Source organism: Macrotis lagotis, chromosome 5 (assembly GCF_037893015.1).
Source record: "Macrotis lagotis isolate mMagLag1 chromosome 5, bilby.v1.9.chrom.fasta, whole genome shotgun sequence".
Taxonomy (NCBI): domain Eukaryota; kingdom Metazoa; phylum Chordata; class Mammalia; order Peramelemorphia; family Peramelidae; genus Macrotis; species Macrotis lagotis.
The window spans coordinates 244,080,821-244,100,560 of record NC_133662.1 but is presented as its reverse complement, the minus strand read 5'-3'; the positions used below and the strand labels follow the sequence as shown (position 1 = coordinate 244,100,560).

Genomic DNA, 19,740 nt, shown 5'->3' with positions numbered 1-19,740 from the left:
CAAAGTATGCCCATAATCCCCTGGGTATAGGGATTGGGGTTAAGACAGAAGTCCTCCAGACTTGAATCCTTGTGGCAACTTCCTTCTTCCCATTCTCATTTGCCCCAGTTCAGTAAAAGGCCAAGCTCACCCGGTCCTTGCCAGGTGTATCAGAGAAGGTCTCCTTGACAATTGAGCCACCACAGAGACAGGAAGAGAAAGGTTGACCTTGGCCCACAGAGGGGTGAAACCACCAGAGATGGGAAACAACAATGCACAGACAAGGTCTGCAGGAGACTGGGAATTGGAATGAATGAAAATTCTATATTCTTGGCCTCCCTTTCCAGTCCTGTTGCAGGGTCTCCCATGCAGTTGGGAAGGGCTGCTTGAATCCTGAGTCTGGACTGGAGGATACCAATCAGAATTGTGCTCCTGCTAATAATTAACTCTTTAGCCCTTGAAGTCACTCTATCCCTCTCTGAGCTTCAGTTTCCTCCTCTATAAAAAGAAGTTTCAGTGATTCCCTGAGGTCTCTTTCATCTCTAAACCTATGAACCCCTGGGGCCTGTCTGGTTGTGGTGCCTATGTTCTAAAATAGCAACCTGAAGAGTAGAAGATAGAACAGAGATGGCTAAGTGAAAGAGGAAGAGGGGGACAAAGTACCAGTGGGGCTAGAAAGCTGTATCCAGAACCTATCCACCTGGCTTTGAACCAGTCTAAGCACCCTATCTCTTGCCCAGTATTCTAGCCAGCTCTACTGAAGAGAACATGAGAAGCCCTTGGCCTGTCTCCTCCTCCCCACCATGAGTAGGAGTGGGGACACTTACTGTGCTCATGCCTGTGGCCCGGGTAGATGATTCGGAACACATAGTCAGTGGCCCGCCCTTCATCCATTACTGTCTCCTCCAGATCCATAGATCGCATGGTGCTGTTCCGCTTTCGCAGCCTGGGGAAGACCTTCCCCTGTGGCAGGAAAGTAGTATGGGGTGGTCAGTGGCCCCTGACTTTAAACTGGTCCCTGGGTCTCCTCTTTGGGGTGCTAGAATGGACCCATCCCTCCCCCACAACTTCTCTGGCCTGAATTCATCAAAGAAGGGAGGAAGGGAGGAAACTGGGCAGAGGCAAAAAGGAAGATCTCCCACCACAAAGCTTTCTCCTCCTTGTGTCTTTCTCTGTGCCTCCCTTCTATGCCCACCCAGGTTACAGTGATATACCTTTCCCTGCTGGGACCACAGTGGTGGCTCTAGCTGCCCTCGAGGCAGGAGCCCATTCTCTAGGCAAGACAGGAAGGACAGGAGGTGGCCTCCCTGGGGGAAGTGCAGAGGAGGCCTCTGAATACCATCTTGGCTCACCAACACCAGTGTTCCACCATTCTCTGCAAGAATGGACAGAAAAAGTGTGAAAAGACTCAGGAAACCCAAAAGAGGGACTCTGCCTTCTGAACTAAATAACAGGCTAGTCAGCTTAGCTGGGTCATGTTCCCAGGGCTTGGGGTCCAAGTTTGAAAGCAAAGTCTGTAGGTAAATTGACAGCTCCCAGATGCAACTACTCTTGACCTAATAATTGAGGGCCTGGAGGGAGAGGGAAAGAGTTGTGAATACTGTATTGTAAAACAGTTGGATTTGCAAAGGGTCCTTTACTCTTGGGCCTATGGGTAAGAGGGAGGGATGTGGCTTACGTTGCTGGTGGCAGTGGATGCAGACAATCTGGCTGAAGGGTACAATCAGGGCATAGTCCCAGTACACACTGGAAGAAAATAGACTGTGTGTTATTGACTCTGAGGCCCTCCTCTTGTCCTACCCACTCTGTCCTTCCAAATTGACACCTACTTAGCTACAAAGGCTAAGAAGTGACTTCAACCAGCCAGCTGCTGCCGCCATTGCTAAAGCCTCCAAATTCTGGGACTAGTAGCCCCAGTCACCTGGTATTGTGGAAACCTTTTGGCAATCAGGACCCTGGAAAGTATAAAACGCTTTCCACTGGTCACTATCTCTCTCCAATCAGTATCGAGACTAGCTAGAGTCCTTACCTCTTCTCTAGCTCTGAGTCTCCCAGAGTTCCGTTCATGAGTTGGTTGGGGGTCCACTTCAGGGTCAAGCTCTCTGCAGACTGGTGTAAAGAAAGGTAGCCAGGGACTGCCTCCATGTCTTCCTTCTGTGGAGAGAACCCAAGAAAGAGGTAGGACATGAGTATCAAAAGGGAAGGGAGAGTCCACAGTGTCAATCACTATATATAACTACAAGGAGAATGAGGGCAGAAATAAGGGCATTGGGTTTGGTCCTTGAGCTGGATGTCAATAATGCCTTTTTTTTTTTTTTTTTTTTAAGGTTTTTGCAAGGCAATGGGGTTAAGTGGTTTGCCCAAGGCCACACAGCTAGGTAATTATGAAGTGTCTGAGACCGGATTTGAACCCAGGTACTCCTGACTCCAAGGCCAGTGCTTTATCCACTACACCACCTAGCCTCCCCGATAATGCCTTTTACTATAGAGATTCTCTTCTGAAGAGCTAAGGACCAAAGCCAGATTGAAAGGGTCTGAGGAATAAATGAGTTGAAAGGAAGGGAAGGCAGTAAGTAGAGATGGAGGGGAACTCAGAGTAAAGGGAACGAAGGGTGTTGAGTCAGCAGCAGAAGCATCAGTAGACAATGAGAAAAAGATTGATGGAGCAGGGTCCCAGAGGAGATGGGAGGGGATAGGGTGATAGAGTCACCTGGGATTTTAAAAATTATGTAGGGGGCAGCTAGGTGGCACACTGGATAAAGCACCTGCCCTGGAGTGAGGAGAATTATGTAGTTCAATATTCTCATTTGACAAATAAGGAATCTGAGTGCAAGTCAAGTGACTTGCTCAAGGTCTCACAAGTAATTAAGTATCAGAGCCTGAATTTGAACCTCTATTGGCTCCCCCACTTCTGACATTTCCATTATCCCCATTTGATCCTTCTATCCACTCTATTGTCCTATATCTCTTTTGCCCTTTGTGGATATAAACTCCTTGAAAACTTAATAGGTGCCTCTGCTTCCTCTCTTCTCATTCTCTTCTTAGCCTCTTACGAACCAGTCTGATCTCATCATTCAAATGAAACCTCTCTGCAAAGTTACCATTGCTAAGTTATTAAATTGTCTAATCAGAGTTTTCTCAATCTCCTTGACCTCTCTGCAGTCTTTGACTGTGATCACCCTCTTGTTAATACTCTTTTTCCTAGGTTTTCAAGGTATCACCCTCTCCTGACTCTCCTCATTATTATTCAGTCTCCTTTGCTGAATATTCTCACCTAGCTTATGCCCTTTGTCTATAGGTATTCCTTAGGGTTCTCTCCTGGGTCTTTTTCCTCTTCTCCTTCAATTCTATTTCATTTGATGAATTCATAAGCTCCCATGGGTTTAATTACCTTCTCTATGCTGATGATTCTCAAATCTTCCCATCCCGCTGACCTCTCCCAATCTCTCACTGCCTTTCAGACACCCCAAACTGGATGTTCAATAGATTTCTGAAAACTATATGTCCAAAAGCTAACTTATCTTTTCCCCTAAACTTCCCATCCACCAATTTCTCTATTGCTCTTGAGGGCAAGGTTATTCTTCCAGTTCCTCCGTCTCTCAACCTAGGAGTCATTCTCAAGAGCTCACAATCTCTCATTCCCCCCTCCCCACCTGCTGATTTTATCCTTGCAATCTCTCTCAAATATTCCCCTTCTTCTCCTCTGACACTGACATTATTTTAGTGCACTAGATTATTGCAATAATCTGCTGGTGTGTCTGCTGGCCCTAGGGCTCTCCCTGCTCCAACTTTATTCAACCAACAAAGCCATTTCCTAAAGTTTGACCATGTCACCCCACTATGCATCGAAGATCAAATGCAGAAGTTCCTGGCATCCCAAGCCCCTTCACAACCTAACGCCTCCTACCTTTCCAATCTTCTTACATCTCACTCCCCTCCACATAGTCCCTGACTCAGTGACAAAGGTCTCCTGGCTATTCCTCAACAAGTCACTCCATCTTAGTCCAGTCATTTTCTCTGACTGTCCCCCATGACTGGAAGACTCCTCTTCCTCTTCATTGCCACCTGCTGGCTGTCCTGGCTTCCTTTCGATCCCAACTAAAGTCCCATCTTCTACAGGGAGCCTTCTTCAACCTCTCCTAATCCTATTGCCTTTCCTTTCAATTATTTTCTACTTATCCTATATAGATCCTGCTTGTACAGAATTGTTTGCTGTCTCTCACATTAGTTTGTGAAATCCTTGAGATCAAGAACTGTTTATTGCTTCTTTTTTTTTTTGTATCTACAGCCCTATCTAATGGAACATCATTTTTACTTAATATTTATTAACTGACTGAAGGGTACAGATAGAAAGGCAAGGATAAGGATTATCTCATCTCAGGCACTTAGGTAGCTCAGTGGACAGAGAGTTCTGGGTCTAGAGTCAGGAAGGCTTGAGTTCAAATCCAACTTCAGACACTAGCTGTATGACCCTGGACAAGTTGCTTAACTTACTTTGTTTTCCTCAGTTTCTTCATCTATAAAAAAAAGAGATAATAGCTCCAACTTCTCAGGGTTACAAAGATCAAATGAGATAATAATTGTAAATCCCTTCATACAATGCCAGGCTGGTAGGAAATGTTAGTTATTATCATCTGAAACAGGAGGGAGGAGGGGTTGTAAAGGCTACAGAGAGCTTTAGAGGAGACTTAAGAAGCTCACATCAGATGATCTTGATTTTTGCAGTTAAGTAGCCATGTATGAGGATGTATATGAGCTCTTATTTTTAGTAGCATACAAAAAGAGAAAAGGTGATATTAAAAGAATGATTAAAATACTCAACCCTGAGTTCTTTATCATGAGACATGAGCCCATGTACTCTAAGGAGATCCAAGAGAGAAAGGCAGGTCCCACATGTAACAAAATATTCATAGCAACAACAATTTTGTTATAACAAAGAACTGGAAACAAAGTGGATGCCCATGAAGTGGGAAAATGTTAACACTTGCAGTGCATAGTAGACCCACAAACCAAGGGACTGGAAGGAAACTTTAAGATTACTAAGGTCAGCCCTTTCATTTTACAGTTGAGGAAACTGAGGCCCCAAAAGTAGTGTCGGGGCTGGGATTTGAAATGCAGTTCTCCGCCTCTTTCCTCTACAACCTACTGCTGTAATGAAATATTACTGAGACATTAAAAAAAAAGATGACTGAAGAATTCAGAGAAATATGAGAAGACTTCTACTAACTGATAGAGAGTACAGAATATAGAGTAAGTTGAACAAAAGACACAATGAGTAGAGTAATTTAAATGGAGAAACCAATAAAATATAACTGAATGCTGGGTAATTATGGAGAAACTTATTCTTGGAAAAGAATAAGGAAAACACACTTCTCTGCCTTATTTGCAGAGGCGAGGGACTATAGATATAGAATATTGCATATACTCTCAGACTTGTTTTATTGGTTTTGATGGTTCATAAGGGAGGAGAGAGATATTTTGCAAAATTATATATATATATATATATATATATATATATATACACGTTTATGTGCATCATAAAATTTTAAAAGTTCACCTACTAGGGACAAAGAAAAGTTTAAAAAATATGAAAGAAACATTGCAAGAGCCAAGAGAAGGCATATTTACATATGACATTACAATTTACCAAGTGCTTTCCTCACAACTCAGTAAATTAGGTGATAATAATATTTTTGGGGCAGCTAGGTGGTGTAGTACATAAAGCACCAGCCTTGGAGTCAGGAGTACCTGGGTTCAAATACGGTCTCAGACACTTAATAATTACCTAGCTGTGTGGCCTTTGGCAAGGCACTTAACCCCATTGCCTTGCAAAAACTAAAAAAATAAAAATAAAAATAAATAATAACATTTTTATAGCAAAGTCTTTTACATGCATGTTTGATCTTCCCCACAACTTTGTGAAGTGGCTATTGCTATTATCCCTATTTTACAGATGAGGAAACTGAGTTTCAGAGAGTTTGACTGTCTGCAATCACACAGCAGCATGTTCTCAAGGTAAGATTTGACCTCAGGTCTTTCTGATTCCAAAATCACTATTTTTTTTATGCCAAGCAATTTCTCTTGAGGAGGGAAATTAGTGTCATCTGTAAAATAAGGCAGACCAGATGACCTCTAGGTCCTTTCAATCCATGATCCTATGACCCTATGAAATTGAGACTCAGAGATAAGATTTGCCCAGTCACATGGAGTTTGTTCTGACTCCAAATGCATCCCTCTCTTTGGTATCGGGGAGTAACATTTGGGGGTAGGGTGGGGAGCAGACTCAAAATCAGTCAGCCCTCTTATCCAGACCATGGGCAGCAAGTCTTATAGTCTGCTAGGCTCTGGGGCAGAGAGTCTTGGACTGAGTGAGTCTGGTTGTCTTCTCTTCCATCTCAGGAAGGTTGCCAGGCACGTGGGGTCCTTACTGAGCCCTCAGCTATGACCGAACTGGCACCTCTACTGGTTGATGGTATCACCCACTCAGTACATTTTCCTCCCTCTTCCCCTCATGTTCACACTGACAAGAGATGCCAACCTAGCCAAGAGACCTAGAAGGTAGGATGAATCACAGTATCTTGGGCAGCAGAAAGAAGAAGAAGGTGAAGAATCCAAGATCCATGCTTCAGGCAGCTTAGAGGAAATCCCAACTCTGTCTCCTCCTGCCTGCTTGACTTCTCATGCCATCCAATATCAACCTGCCAACTGGCACTTACTCCTAGGTAAGCCTGGGTAGTCTGGTTCTTAATTAACTTGAGCAGATGGCTTCCCTGGGTTTCTCATTTGCCAAAGGCTGGGAGACCAACGTGGTGGGGGCCAGAGCTATAATGGAAAGTGTGTCCATTTTAGAGCCAAAGGGCCCTAGTTCAAATTCTGATTCTGTCACTTACTGCCTATTCAATGTCCTTGGGCAGGTACTTAACCTCTTAGTCCAGAGTCTCTTCCTCTGTAAAATGAGAAAATGAGCCAGATGGCCAATAATATTCTTCTAGTTTTAGATTTGTGAAGTCTCTCCTTCCTTCCCTTTCATCATTGCTTGAGTCTCCTGGGAAGGGAACACCTTTGGGAAATTTTAATAACCATTCTTGGCTCCAGAAATGAGTTAATAAAATGTACCTTATTCATTTCATTGTAGAGGTGGAAGATGTGGGGATGCTGGGTGGGAAATATTGCATACATTATCAAATATGGTTAAATAGCTTCATTTTGTTGAATTGCTCTTGTCTCTTAAAATTTATATTATTAAGGGAAAGTTCACTGGGCAAGACAGGAATATTTTTGGAAATGAATGTGATAGAAAAGCAAAAGCCATCAACAAAAAATAACAACATTTTCAAAAAAGAGATTGTGGGATCCTTGGAGAGCAAGATCCAGGAACAAGAAGGGTACAGGGGATCAAAGCCAAGATGATCTCCAGAGCCCTATCCACCTGTCCAGGCCTATCTGGGGTCTGAGCTTTGATCAAGGAGCCCAAAAGAAGGGAAAAGGATCTCTTCCCCTACAACCCCCAGCAGTAGCAAGTGACTCACTCTGAACACAAGGTCATTCAAGGTCCTGGCCATTCTGAGAGAGCTAAGGCTGTTCAGGTCCCTGGTACATCTCCTCTTGCTAAATAAGGCATCAGTCCCTTGGGTGATTGGGACCTTTTCGAGTGACTTCCAGTCAAGAAACTAGTGCTGCCCTCAAACCCCCACTTCCCTGTGGTGGGCAATCAGGGTCTGGGCTCTCTCACCGGCTGTACCAGAACATTGTTCTTGCCATAGAGCAGGTGTGTTCGGGAATTCTGATGGAGAGACTCCACGTATTCACGAGCTGAGGCTGCAAACCGATCTTCTGATGCACTCCCACTGGAATGGCGCTTCCGGACCTGGAGAGAGAAGCTGTGCTAGACACTGAGGCTCTTGTCTCTGGATCCCCCTGGCCTGGGCATCCTGGGAGGGTTGATAGCATCCCTAGAGGCTTTTCCTCCTTGGCTGACTCACTGAACTCTAGACACCTCTGTGTTTCCCCAACTCCCACCCCAGGAGTTTCCACAGCTCTTACACAAACTATGCTTCTGCCTCAGAAATGACCCTCCAACAAAGCATTAGAGTGGGGAGAGGGTCCATTCCCTCGTGGGAAGAACCACACCTCAAGAGTCTCAGCAGATAGAGATCCCTTCTTCTCTTTGAAGGCCTTTGGCTGTGAGGGAATAGGGAGAGAGGGACTTGGGATGTGGGAAGAAAGGAAACCTACTCCCAGGGCTGGACGCTTAGAGGGTGAGTCCTGACGGCCATGGGGACCACGGATGCGGTGTCTCTGGACCAGCTCATCAGCAGAAGGGTCTGTCCAATAGTGGTCTGCAGTCTTCAGCTTGGTGTACTCCAGGGCACAAGGACCCACTGTTGGGATAGAGATGGCCAGGAGCCTGAAAATAATTCCTTGGAACAGGGCCAGGGGAAGCAAATCCCTCCTTGCCAAAGGGGAGGTCATGACACACCAACCCCGCCCCTTTCCCCACTCACCTAAGAGAGAGGCAAGGATGGGGCCAAACACAGGGTCTGCCAGCAGTGCTTCCTTCTCATAATATTTACTATTCATTCAGAAGAAAGGAGAAGAATGAGTCTAGATCATCCACTTAATCTCTCTCAAGGAGGCAAATGACTTGAGGAGGGAGATGGGAAAGTGGGGTACAGAGAGACAACATGGAATGGGGGCAAGTGGAAGGGACTAGGAATCAAGAAGTGAGTAGTTCGAATCCCATCTCTGATACATCCTAACTACCTGAACAAGGGCAAGTGATCAATCAACAGCATCTCTTAAGAGGCCACCCTGGAGCTACAGAGTCAAACATGAAAAGTCTTTGCCTTCAATTGATTAACAAACATTTTTAAATGCCTATTATGAATATGCTAGGCACCAAAACAATCCAGTGGTCAAGGAGCTTACATTCTAGCAGGCTAGTAATTTAGTTTCCCTGAGCCTCAGTTTCTGTGTTTGAAAATGGAAATCATAAAACCCAAAGTCCATATCTCCTAAGGTCATTGTGCTCAAAAGAAGGTTTTTTTGTTTATTTTAACCTTAAATTCCCGAGGAGGAAACTTCCTATGCCCAGTACAGAGTTGTACTAGAGAATTCTGAAACCTGCCCCAGCAGCACACAACCAAGAGGTGTCAGAGGTCAGACCATTAAGAGGTTGTGCTGTGATACTAGGGAAGGCTGAACCTAGAGTCATGAAGACTCATCTCCCTGGGTTCAAATCTAGCATCAGATACTTCCTAGCTGTGTGATCCTGGAATAGTCAGTTCACTCTGTTTGCCTCAGTCACGAAGAGTCAAATTTGAATGAAGCGGGGAGACTAGGTGGCACAGTGGATAGAGCACTGGCTCTGGAGTCAGAAGGACCTGAATTCAAATCCGACCTCAGACACTTAATAATTACCTAGCTGTGTGGCCTTGGGCAAGCTGCTTAACCCCACTGCCTTGCAAAAAACCAAAATAAATAAATAAACAAACAAACAAATTTGATTGAAGTGACTGAACAACAAAAATGTTGGGGACACAGAATCCAAAATGAAGGTATCAGAGGCAGGACTTGAACTCAGAACTTCTCGAGTCCATGGTTGCTGGTTGTCTATTTACACTAAAAAGTTAGCTCTCAGTCATGATCATAATCATAACAATTGCCTTTTATATTATGGTTTAAGGTGGCATCTCATCTGATCCTAACAACAATCCTGTAAAGTATGTGCTATTAACTGCATTTTACAGAGGAGAAAATGAGGTTCTAAAAGAATAGTGAGTGACTAGCTCAGTCTCACAGTCAGTAAGTAACTGAGGCAGGATTTGACTAGAAGACTTTCTGAGTCCAGAGTCAATATTCTATCCACTGTTCCACCTAGCTTCCTTTAAGAGAAAGAATATAATAAAAAGCACACACGAAAGGAAGCTAGAAAGTAGAGAGTATACAGAACACTCCTAACAACCTCCTCTTAATTGTCATATGTCAACAAGATGTTTTGAATCTGAAGGGGACCAAAGTACTGTGATGGATGCTTGGGAGACCCAGTTCTCAACGGATCCAACCCCATCATCCATGGTTATCAGTATATGGGGAGAAGAAGAGGAAGGGGAGGAGGAGGAAGAGGGAGAGGAGGGGAAAGAAGGGGAGGAGAAGAGAAGAAAAAGTAGGAGGAGGAGAAGAGAAGAAAGAGATGAGGAGAACGAGGATTTGGGTGAATTAGAGCATAAATGTGGTTAATCATGGAAGGTTTTCTGGATGGAAACTTGGGATCACAGGGACAGGGAGGGGTGGAGTGGTTTGGAAGTAGGGGACAGCACTCACCTGCAGTTCTCCACGATATATTGCACAACTCTGTCTAGCACCTTCTCAATGAGGGCAGTGCGAACCCAAATGTGCCTCAGGGCCTGGGGGCTGAGGGTTGAGGGCTTCCCTCCAGTTGAACCCTGTCTCCGAAGGGTCTCCTGGTTACTGCCTGCTGACTTTCTGAGTGGAGAGAAATGAGAGCACTCAGGGCCAAGAGCAAGCCTGGAGGAGGCTCTCTTGGGAAGAATGGCCTTGGACATGTCCCACTGTCTAGGCTGTATGGGAGGATGTGACCAAGAGAGTGGAATTGGCAGTAGACAAGGTTGGTAATGGATTGGAAGCTGATGGGAACGAAGATTTAGATCTGATAGGAACCTTAGAAGTCCAACCTTCAAGGAACTTGGCTTTGGTCACCTAAGCCTAAGTGGTAGAGCTGGGACTTGGACCCAGGCCCTGAATCCCATGTCCCAGTCACTGGACCATGCTACACCTTTGTCCTGGCCGGTACCAGTGAAGCAAAAAATAACAATATTCCTTATCGGGGAATGGCAGATAACAGATGGGACTAGCTGACATCCTGGAAGGGAAGTGAGAGGGAAAATTCAAGGGAAAGGCATGGGGAGTCGGGACTCACTTGCTCTCCACCTGCTGCTGTAGCTCCTGTACCTTTCGGCAGACCTCTCCAGCTACTACACAGGTTTTCCCCACCTTGGTGAAGAGGGCAGCCATCTTGTCACTGCGCAGGAAGCCTGCAGCCCGACGCCTCAGCTGATGAAGTAAGCAGGTCTCTACCACACCTGGGGAAGAGGGAGACATGACCAAAAAACATTCTTCAAGTGTCTTCTGTCACTGTCTCCTCTTTCACTGCTGTTCCATATGAAGAGGCAGCCATTCTCCTTGCTGACTCAATTGCCTCTCTATTCTTGCACATTTACCAGCAAGTCACTTAACCCTGATTGCCCCGCATCCAGTCAAACTGATTCATATCTGACCACTGAACCTATATGACTCCAGAGGAGAAAGTGAGGATGCTGACTTTGCACAGCACCTCCTCACTCAAATCCATTCATATGCATGTCATGACACCACTGTCATCTTTGACAATGAAGGACCCAAGGACAACAACGATTCTTCTTATGCAGTCCTAACTTCTCTAACTTGCATCTTTAACTCCCTATTGAATATCTTGAATATAAGATGCCTTATACATACATCTTAAACTCAATATGTTCAAATCTGAACTCATCCCCCCCCCCATATTTTCTACCCTTTTGTACTTCGCAATGACTTGAGGCACCACCATCTGTCCAGGCTTGCAAGCCAGGAGTCATCTTTGCTTCTTCACTCTCTCTCACCCCACCACCCCAAATCCAATCTATTTCCAAGTCCTGTCAATTTTAGCTTCATCCCATCACTTGTATAGGCACTTTCTCCTTTGACAATGCTGCTATGGTACAGACTCTTTTTACCCCACACCCAGAATACTGCAATAGCTCTTAGTTGGTCTCCCTTCCTCAAGTCTCTCTCCACTCCATCCCATCATCTATTCAGTTATCAAATTTATTTTCCTAAAGTATGAGTCAGACCAAATCACCCTCCTATTTGATAAAACCCAGTGGCTCCCTATCGTTTCCAGGATCAAAAACAAAACCTCCCTTAATGTCAGTATTCTCCCTGTATTATTACCTCCTGTTTACCCTTAGCATAGTTTGTTTGTACACAGCTGTTTGCTTGCTGTCTTCCCCATCAGACTGAGTTCTTGGAAAGCAGGGACTAGCTCTTGCCTTTCTTTATATTCTCCCTGCTTTCACAGTGACTGGCAAAAAAGTTGTCAGTTAATAAATAATTGCTGACTGGCTGAGCTACCCAAGACTTTCTTGCCTTCCTCTAAGGACCAAGGGCTTCAGCCAAGCCCATCCTAGAGGAACAGTAGGAGGGGATGCCCATTCACTGGGGAATGGGAAATGTTTTTTTTAGGTCTTTTCAAGGCAGTGGGGTTAAGTGACTTGCCCAAGGCCACACAGCTAGGTAATTATTAAGTGTCTGAGGCCAGATTTGAACTCAGGTCCTCCTGACTTCAGGGCTCTCTATCCACTGTGCCACCAAGCTGCTCTGGGAATGGGGAATGTTAAAGAAATTACGTATACTAATGTGATAAAACTTACACAATAACAACACCATGGAAAGAATGAACAGCTAAGAAAGCCCTAAGAACTCTAATCAGTACAATAATCAGTCATGATTCCAAAGGATATATGATGAAACAAGTTATGCCACCTCCTGAAAAAGAACTCAAGATGTAGAATTATCACATCATTTTTTGACAAAGCAAAAATGGGAGTTTATTTTTATACCTATTAACTACAAGGCTTTAATTTACTTTTCATTTTTTTCTGCGAGGGAAGGTGGAAGGTGTGAAAATAAATGCTTATTAATTGGAAAAAATTTAATTAAAAAAAAAGAGGCAGGGAAGGGTTTTCTCAGAATCTCACAATTGGAAGGGATCTCAGGGACAAGTTGTCCAACCTACATCTGGCTAAAAATGCTCTCTACATCATTCCTGACTCATCCATTTTTGCCCTAATCATCATCCAGGTCATGGGCCTGTTTGTAGAATTCCAGTGACAGAGAGTTCATGAACCACCCCGTTCCATGTTCAGATAATTTATGCTGGTCTTGAGCATCAGAATAAATGAATTCAGAGCTCAGAGGGAATCTGGAGATTATTTATTCCACCCCGTATTTTATAGATCAGGAAACTGAGTTCCAGAAAGGTACAGTAATCTTCCCCAGGTCATGCAGGTGCAAAGAGGAAGAGGTGGCATTTGAGTCCAGTCCTTTGATGCCAAATGCAACATTCTTTCCACTGTACCATGGGTATCTCCCTCTTGGACATATGACCTACACAGCCTATTCTCTTCCCACAATTTCCTTTGCCTGCTCAGGGAAAGAAAGAGCCTGGCAGAAATGTGCTTGGATTGAACCCTGCCCGCCTCTCAGTGCTCATGGGACCAAACAGTTCCATTTCTGCTCATGCTTTCTGGTTGTGTGGGCCCACTCCTACCACCAGCATATTCAACCAGCATTCGGGGGCATGGGGGGCATGGAATGTGGATATATAGAGCTCCTCTGCCTATCTGCATTCCCCAGGGAGGGGGAATATGATGGGCAGTGGCAGGACCAAGGGCACAGGGAACAGCAGAGGCCAGCCAGGCCTTCCAGGGTCTGTGGATACTGTGGTTGCTAAGGAACCAGTTCTGGAGGAACCATAAAATATTGATGGAACTGATGCTGCGGTTATCAGGACTGACAACAGCTCCTCCATTATTGATGAGCAGCAGCAGGGAGCAAGGAGAGGTTTCCAGGCCCTCTGGGGCTGATTTGAAAGGGTTGATTTAGGGGAAAGATTGAATTTCTCCCTCTGGACATTGCTTACCACAGTTTCAAAGAAATGGTAGACAGGTTAGGGGCTGAGGAATGGAAGGATTGGGATTCTATCCATATCTGCGGGTTCAAAAACTAAATTGTTAAATACAAAGGGGAGCTTAGAGTCTAAGTCCAACCACCTCCTTTTACAAAGAAGTTCAAATCGAGGAAGTGATTTGGCTGAGGTCCCAGAGTATTTGAACCCCGGCTACTTTGTGTCTTCCTCTGGGTATACCTCTATGTGATTGTAGGTTTTTAATTTGTATATGAACATTTGTGTTTATACACACACAGGTATCCATCAGTGTCTCTGATATTTCTATATGTGCCTAACAAATATGCATGTGAGAGCAAGTATTAGGGAGAAATATAGGCCGATAGCTCTAAAGATGGAGGAGACCACAGAAGCCAACTAGTTCAGTTCTCTCATTTTACAGTTGAGGAAACTTACACAAAGAGCTTGGGTGGCTTACTTAAGGTCACACAAGTTAATAATTGGAATCATAGATTTAGAGCTTGAAGGGACAAGTGACCACCTAATCCAGACTCCGTGTTTATAGGAGCAGAAATAAGAGCTGAGTAACTTTCTGAGGGTCACGCAGAAAGTGAGTGACAAAGGATGGATTTGGACCAAGAAAATTTAGTCTTCATTAACTCCTTTCCTCACTTGTATTAATCCTTTGCCATGAAGCCTCTGAGATGGACTGGAAGTCTGGGTAGCCCTGGCTCATGGAAAGCCCCTCACCTTCAAATTGCTGTCCAGCACTAAATTGAGCTAACACTGGCTTCCCATAGACATTCTCCAGACCTGGAGCAGAAAGAGCAATAGGTGGAGGGGGCAGTGCTGAATACTGTCCTTGGCTTCCAGAGAAAAGGCATGTGGCATCAATTTGTAGCAAACCCAAGGATGTGACTAATTGACAGGATAATGACTCATTAGTCTCCCCACCTTCCCCAGGGTGCAGACAAATGACTAGAGAGGAAAAGCTGGAAAAGTGGGGAACCAAGTGGCTGAGGTCCATCTGCAGCCCCCTGAGCCCCACCTTACACAGGGGCTGAGGGGAAAGCCATGATTCTCATAAGGAGCCAGGTCTGTGCTGGCCAATTGTTGCCAAGCTGAGAAATCCTTTCCAAGAATAGAACCTCAAATAATTTCCCCCCTTTCCCCTCTACTAACCATGTGTTCTTTAGGATGATGATGATGGCAAAGTAGGAGCTCTTCCTAAGTCTTTGTCTATCATTCTCTATCTTTCTCCATCAGCATAGCAATAATGATTAAGAAAATTAGTCCAGGGTCATAGAGTCAGTATGTATTAGGTTCAACTTGAACCCAGGTCTTCCTGACTCTGAGGCTGCCTCTCAGGTTACCCTGTACTCTTTTTTTTGTTTTGTTTTGCTTGCCCAAGGTCACACAACCAGGTAATTATTAAGTGTCTGAGACCACATTTGAACTCAAGTCCTCCTGACTCCAGGGCCGGTGCTCTATCCATTGCACCACCTAGTTACCCCCTGCCGCCCCCCCCCCCCCCGTACTCTAGATAGCCTTTCATATCCTTATCCTGTCTTCCAGAAGCACAGGGGTGACTTTCAGATTCAGCATTTTCTATGTTGCTTGGCACCCAATAAAAGTGTGCTCATGCTACAGGCTGACCACCAGATGCAGGAAGGGCCATCAGGTCATCCTATTGGCTGCCCAGTTAGGAAAATATCAGTAGTTAAATTGGAAGCTTTCATCTTTTGGGGGCCTAGCTAAATTTGGGGGGAGGCAGATCTGGCTCTAACATTTTGGGTTTTTTTTTGTTTTTGTTTTCTTTTTGCAAGGCAAATGGGATTAAGTGGCTTGCCCAAGGCCACACAGCTAGGTCATTATTAAGTGTCTGAGGCCAGATTTGAACCCAGGTACTCCTGACTCCAGGGCCAGTGCTTTATCCACTGCACCACCTAGCCACCCCTGCCTCTAACATTTTGGAAGGGGGTTGCAAGGCAATGGGGTTAAGTAACTTGCCCAAGATCACTCAGCTATGTAATTATTTTTTTTTTTTAGGTTTTTGCAAGGCAATGGGGTTAAGTGGCTTGCCCAAGGCCACATAGCTAGGTCATTATTAAGTGTCTGAGGCCAGATTTGAACTCAGATACTCCTGACTCCAAGGCCGGTGCTCTATCCACTGTGCCACCTAACTGCCCACTCTTGACTTTTTCATTAGCTGTTCATCAATAGAAAATCAGCTTTATGGTCAATTTTGCCCTAGCTCTGCTTCATAGGCCATGTAGGCCAAGCAGTCTGGGTAGCTTCCATTTATATCCCAATAATCCTAACTTCTAGGAAAGTTTCTAAGCTTATCATCATGTAATCTAATTTAGAGTAGAACGACATGCTCAAACCTTGTGAGGAAATCAGTTCTAACCTTCTTCAGATATTTATTAGTTATATGACACTGAGTGAATCACTTAAACCTCTCTGTGCCTCAGTTTCCTTGTCTGTAAAATGAAAAGGTTTGACTCAATAGCTGATAAAGTTCCTTCCCACTCTAAAGTGAATGACTTGGATACTCTCTTCCATTTCACTACTTTGGAGTAAAAGCAGGAATGAAGGACTCTCTCCCCTTTTTGAAGAAGTTGGGTACTATGGGTGTGGAAAGTTGTACATACTATCCAACACAGATGATGCTTTGGTTAGTTTTGCTGACTGGTTTTCTTCTAGGTTAATCTTTATGATCTTTTATAAGGTTCACTGGTGAGGAGAATGGAGAGGGATATATTTGTAAATAAAGCTGATATAAACATACAAGCTATTAATGAAAATAACATAGTAAAAAAGAAATTGGAGTTTAGGGTAAAACTAGGTCACCTCAATCTTATTTTGGTATACCAGGACCCCTCACTTGGGGTATTTCAGCCTAGGAGAACTGGGGAATAAGACATAGTGACTCTGGCCTCTTTTCAGGGTGTCCAGATGGCAACCAAGACCCAAGTTCTGGGTTAGCAGAGAGTAAGAAAAACCAGTATGTTGCCCTCCTTTGCCAGTCTCCTGCCCACATCCCTGCTGCCTATGCTACAAGTCCACCCTTTGCTACCTACAGGCATCTGCCCCCTCCCACTTGAACCCCCCAGGGGAGCTGGGTTGCTGTTGCTATGGAGACTTTTCAGTTGGCTAGCCAGCATCAGGCATGTGGCTCTCCATACTAGCTTGCTGAGAGGTGGGGAGAGACAGAAGATGTGGCTGGTTCTGTTGGTTTTCCAACCCAGAGGGATAGCTTTATCTGCCATTGCACCCAACACTACTCCGGTATAGAGACAGAGACCCTCCAATCAGTAATCCACTGGCTGTAGAGCCAGGACACCTGTTTTTAACTCGCTACTCTTTGTCTCTTAACTGGAGCCAAACGCATGATGTTATATTAGATAAGACTACTTAAGACAATCAGAGGTTAGCACTGGGATGGAGGACAGTGAGCCCTAGGATCCCCATCAGGGTTAACTTGGATTCTTCTAACACTCACTCAGTAGAAGAACACTAGAGGCATCATGATGAAACAGGAGAGAGAAGACTGAGTCTCACAGGCAAAATTCTTGGAATATCACTTTCAATCTGAATTACCAAGGTGAGACCCATTGGGAAAGAAAAAAAGATTACAGGATCAAAGAGTTAGAAAGGACTTTAGAGGGATGGCTAGGTGGTGCAGTGGATAGAGCACCAGCCCTAGAGTCAGGAGTACCTGAGTTCAAATCCTACCTCAGACACTTAATAATGACCTAGCTGTGTGGCCTTGGGCAAGCCACTTAACCCCACTGCCTTGCAAAAACCTACAAAATAAAAAAAAAAAAAAAAAGAAAGGACTTTAGGGGTTATTTAGTCTAGGCCCTCTCATTATACAAATGAGAAAACTGAGGTAGAGAAGATAAGTACCTTGTCCAAAGTCTCACAGGTAATAATAAATGCTTCAGAAGTAGGATTTGGGGGGCAGCTAGGTGGTGCAGTGGATAGAGCACCAGCCCTGGAGTCAGGAGTACCTGAGTTCAAATCTGGCCTCAGACAATAATTACCTAGTTGTGTGGCCTTGGGCAAGCCACTTAACCCCATTGCCTAGCAAAAACTTTAAAAAAAAAAGTGGGACTTGAACCTAGTTTCTACGTTGTTGTTCATCCTTCATTTTTGAAGAGGAACAATGACATCATGAAATGATATCTTTCTCATGAATTGGATTTAAGTGAGGCAGAGCCGCACAGAGTCTATGGTTCTGACACTATATCAGGAATTTTAGGATAAAAATTAGGATGAAAATCAGGAAAATTAGGATAAAAAATGTTGGAAGGGAAAGATTCAGGGAGCTCAGGGTAAATTTCTGGAGATCACTCAGACAAGACCCTATCCTTTCTTGACTGGAAGAGAAAAAGAATGATCTCTGGTGATCCCAGCCAAGGCCTTGAACTTCACTCCTGAGAGAGTATAGACACCTCTGCAAAGAGGTAAGGGCTTTGTTCTGGATGTGGCCAAGGATGAAACAAAGCAGGAAGGGTCTTCCCTTCCTCCCTTCCACTGCCCTCCTCTGTTCTCCTGCTGGTTATTTCTGTGTTGGGATCATGGAGCTGGGCTGCCTCCACTCAGAATGAGCATCTCTATGGTAACTGAGGTGTGGGCTCCCCCAGCTCGCACCAGGGAAGTTGGCTTCTTGCTCTAGCTTTTGGGGGAATTCATCCTTGCTGGCTCATCCCAGAAGCCAGAAAACAACCCTCCCACTTGGACTCTACCTAGCTGGAGACAGGAGAGTTCCTCCCCAGTTTGTTGGAACTGGAATGAGGAAATGAAATTCATGCTACACAATTTATTCCTTTCCTTTCTTGTCTCCTCATCTTCTTCCCCCAAATGCACAGTATTTCTCAGGGAACACAGCTCAGCATCTGGAGCTAGACAAGTTCCCTAGTCTTGATCCATATATCAAAAGACCTTTTTCTACCTCCAGGAGAGTGGAGGGGGGCAGGGCAGGAAATGAGAAAGTTCTCAAGTGTGCTAAGATAATCACTGCAGGCTAGGGAAGCATAGATCTCAGAGCTTCACAGATTGTTTGGTAAATTGATCTTTCACTTGATTCTTTGGCTAAATGAGGATCAATTTCCTTAACTTCTCAGAATGCAGGTCCTACACCCCGCCCCAAGCCTGAGCAGACTGAATTTGCTCACCCTTTGCTTTCTCTTTCCCTCATATTTCTTTCCTCTGGCTCATGTAAAAGCAGCTCCAGCCCAAACTGTGAGGGCCACTTTAGCACTGGGATGCTTAGTCCAACCAGACCTAGTTACAGAACCCTAGTCATAGCTAAGCCTAGAAATAGGTAGAGGACGCCCATTCTCACTTATTTCTAGGGGTTGATGTTAGGGTGTAGAGCTGGTGAGGGGGGGGACTTGCCCAAGGTGATACTAATATCTTGTCCAACCCTTGCATTTTACAGCTGTGTAAAGTGAAGTTAGGGGGCAGCTAGGTGGCACAGTAGATGAGTACCAGCCCTGGAGTCAGGAGGACTTGAGCTCAAATTTTACCTCAGACACTTAATAATGACCTAGCTGTGTGACCTTGGGGAAATCACTTAACCCCCACTGCCTTAAATAAATAAATTTTAAAAAAAAGTGAGGGTCAAAGACAAGTAGTAACTTACCCAGAGGTATGCATATATTCTAGCCTCCCCAGGTAGCAATGGAAAGGTAACAGAACATAGATGGTCTTCACATTCGTGTGCATCCTGGAACCCTTTGATAATGTCTAATGTAACCTATGGACCTCTTCTTAGAATCACATTTTTAACTAAAATAAAATACATAGGATTGCAAAGGAAACCAATTCTAAAAAAGTGCAATTATCAAAAATAGTTTTTAAAAATATTCATAGGCCCCATGTTAAGAACTTTTTTTTTAGGGTTTTTTTTTTTTGCAAGGCAATGGGGTTAAGTGGCTTGCCCAAGGCCACACAGCTAGGTCATTATTAAGTGTCTGAGGCTGGATTTGAACACAGTTCCTCCTGACTCCAGGGCCAATGCTCTC

The 19,740-nt window shown here is 44.5% G+C and overlaps 1 protein-coding gene across 2 annotated transcripts in view; it reads right to left on the bottom strand.

Moving 5' to 3' along the window:
* The window catches only part of SGSM2 (small G protein signaling modulator 2), a 72,222-nt gene that overhangs the window by 36,776 nt on the left and 15,706 nt on the right, over positions 1-19,740 (bottom strand). For both annotated transcript variants that reach the window (XM_074189210.1, XM_074189211.1), the window contains exons 3-11: positions 10,919-11,081; positions 10,303-10,464; positions 8,484-8,551; positions 8,215-8,360; positions 7,712-7,846; positions 2,009-2,133; positions 1,658-1,725; positions 1,194-1,354; positions 807-942 (exon numbers count right to left, since the gene is read on the bottom strand). In XM_074189210.1, coding sequence (XP_074045311.1) covers positions 807-942; positions 1,194-1,354; positions 1,658-1,725; positions 2,009-2,133; positions 7,712-7,846; positions 8,215-8,360; positions 8,484-8,551; positions 10,303-10,464; positions 10,919-11,081 — 1,164 coding nt within the window. The remainder of the gene's footprint in view (positions 1-806; positions 943-1,193; positions 1,355-1,657; positions 1,726-2,008; positions 2,134-7,711; positions 7,847-8,214; positions 8,361-8,483; positions 8,552-10,302; positions 10,465-10,918; positions 11,082-19,740) is intronic.